At 47.9% G+C, this 2,520-nt stretch overlaps 1 protein-coding gene across 1 annotated transcript in view; it reads left to right on the plus strand.

The window, feature by feature from the left end:
- The first annotated feature begins 1,272 nt into the window (after nt 1-1,272).
- ADRA1D (adrenoceptor alpha 1D) overlaps nt 1,273-2,520 on the plus strand; it is a 127,006-nt gene continuing 125,758 nt past the window's right edge. The window contains exon 1 of the mRNA XM_018567651.1: nt 1,273-2,248. Within this exon, the coding sequence (XP_018423153.1) occupies nt 1,351-2,248 (898 nt within the window). The 5' untranslated portion in view covers nt 1,273-1,350. The remainder of the gene's footprint in view (nt 2,249-2,520) is intronic.

The raw sequence follows: 2,520 nt of genomic DNA on the forward strand, positions 1-2,520 counted from the left end.
GCCACCACTTCTCCCAGGTACCTCAGTGCATGCTGGGTCTTGCAGTTCTACAGACCTCTGATCCCCTGCTGTCACTTGTCCCAGGGATCATGCTGGATTATATAATTTCAGTGTAAACCAAACAAGGCATGCTGGCCTTTGCAGTTCTACAGACCACTGCTGTCACTTGTGCCAGGGATCATGCTGGATTATACAATTTCAGCGTAAAGCAATCATGGCATGCTGGCTATTGTAGTTCTACAGACCACTAATCCCCTGCTGTCACTTGTCCCAAGTACCATGCTGGGTTATATAATTTCAGTGTAAAGCAATCATGGCATGCTGGCTCTTGCAGTTCTACAGACCACTGATCCCCTGCTGTCACTTGTCCCAAGTACCATGCTGGGTTATATAATTTCAGTGTAAAGCAAACAAGGCATGCTGGCTCTTGTAGTTCCCCAGTAAATTGGTATTCACAGCTTTAGGCATTCACAACCAAGAAAGCAATGGACATAAAACGAGCAACCCTGGGCTGGCTGAAGATGCAGAATCTCTGAAAGCAAACCCTAATTAATTACCTTGAAAACATGGCTCTTCCAGGAAATCATTAACTGCAATATTTGCTTGAACAATAAGAAAACAACTATGTAGGCAGGTTACACAGCATCAGATGTTTTCCTCTTTCCTGAGAAGGAAGATGCACATTGGCACACAAGGAACAACACAAAGGAGCTTTGATCTGTGTGTGTACTATAGTGGAGACAAGCACGGAACCACCTGCTGCCCTCTTGTGGCCATGGAGGAAAACGCAGTAGCATTCCGGCGCCTTATCACAGAGTAGCAATGAAAGGAGGCGGGGAGGGGACCTGCCAAAGTGAATGAAGCACAGCCAGGGTTGGCTTCATTTATCCATTCAGCTGCTTTTTTTTTTTTCTCTCTTTCTTTCTTGCAAGCAACTCTGGCTGAGCTCATGCACTTCACAGGACTGTCATGGAGAGTGGAGTCAGCACCACTTTGTGCCATGTTGCTTTGCTCTCTTTCACACTGGAGGGGGGGGAACTGAAACCTCATTAATCTAAAGGGGAGTAGCTACAATTGCTGTGTGCTGCGGTTGACTCAGGGAAGCATCCTTTAGGCACAATGACACTCATGGGAGGAGGTGCAAGGCGCTGAGAAAAGTTTTGGAGCTGCTTCTTCTGCCACCTTCATGGAGAAGCTCTCATTTTTTGGAGGATGTGGTAGCAAGGAGTGAATCCAAACCTGGGATTTGGTGCAGGGGGTGAGATACTGCGACCCATGGAGATAAGATGTTTCAACTTCCAGCCATGAGATCTGGATCTTCTTTTTATGTGGAGATGAGATTGGATTAACATGACTTGGTCAGAGCCCAGCAATGAGAGCCTGTGGAACCAATCAAGTGCTTACCTGCCAGGTGGGAATGGGACTGATAATGGCACCTCCCTGGCAGCGGCTTTGGACCTGCAGGCTCTGAGTGTGGGCATTGTCCTGGCAGTTTTCATCCTCTTTGCCATTGTTGGGAACATCCTAGTGATCTTGTCGGTGGCATGCAACAGGCAGCTGCAAACAGTCACCAACTATTTCATCATCAACCTTGCCATAGCTGACCTACTGCTAAGCACCACCGTGCTGCCCTTCTCTGCCACCCTGGAGGTGCTGGGCTCTTGGGTCTTTGGTCGGATCTTCTGTGACATCTGGGCTGCTGTGGATGTCCTCTGCTGCACTGCCTCCATCATGAGTTTGTGTATTATATCCATAGACAGGTATGTAGGGGTGAAACATTCCCTCAGGTACCCAACTATAATGACTGAGAAGAAGGCTGTGGTCATCATCATCCTCCTCTGGGTGTCCTCCATGGTCATCTCCATTGGACCTCTGTTGGGGTGGAAGGAACCTCCACCAGCAGATGAAAGCCAGTGCTACATCACTCAAGAACCTGGATATGCCCTCTTCTCTTCCCTCTTATCCTTCTACCTGCCGCTGCTAGTCATCCTCATCATGTACTTTCAAGTCTACATTGTGGCCAGGAGGACCACCAAAAGCCTGGAGGCTGGCGTCAAGAAAGAAAGGAGCAAGTCCATGGAGGTTGTCCTCAGGATTCACTGCAGAAGTCTAGGGGAGCCCCGTGCCAACTCCAGGAACAAGGGGCACACTTTCAGGAGTTCACTGTCTGTCAGGCTGATCAAATTCTCCAGAGAGAAGAAAGCAGCCAAGACACTGGCAATCGTGGTGGGGATGTTTATCCTCTGCTGTCTGCCCTTATCCACTCACGTTGTACTATTATACTTGTATTGTGTTACATTTGTTGCTACAGTTGATTCGAGTTTGTGTGTTTTGTTACATTGTAAGAACTTTATACTGCGTGTGTAGAATGCATGCTCTGTACAAGTGTTCTGTCGCAGTATACCATTGTTCCTGGTCTGCTTGTTTTACACTGATGGTGTACTCTCTGCTGATGAATTTATTCTGGTTACAATATTGTCTGGGGGTCTTGGGGGTGGTGGTGGTGTCGTATGTGTGTGT

This window comes from Nanorana parkeri, unplaced genomic scaffold, assembly GCF_000935625.1.
Source record: "Nanorana parkeri isolate BGI_ZX_2015 unplaced genomic scaffold, ASM93562v1 scaffold1079, whole genome shotgun sequence".
Taxonomy (NCBI): domain Eukaryota; kingdom Metazoa; phylum Chordata; class Amphibia; order Anura; family Dicroglossidae; genus Nanorana; species Nanorana parkeri.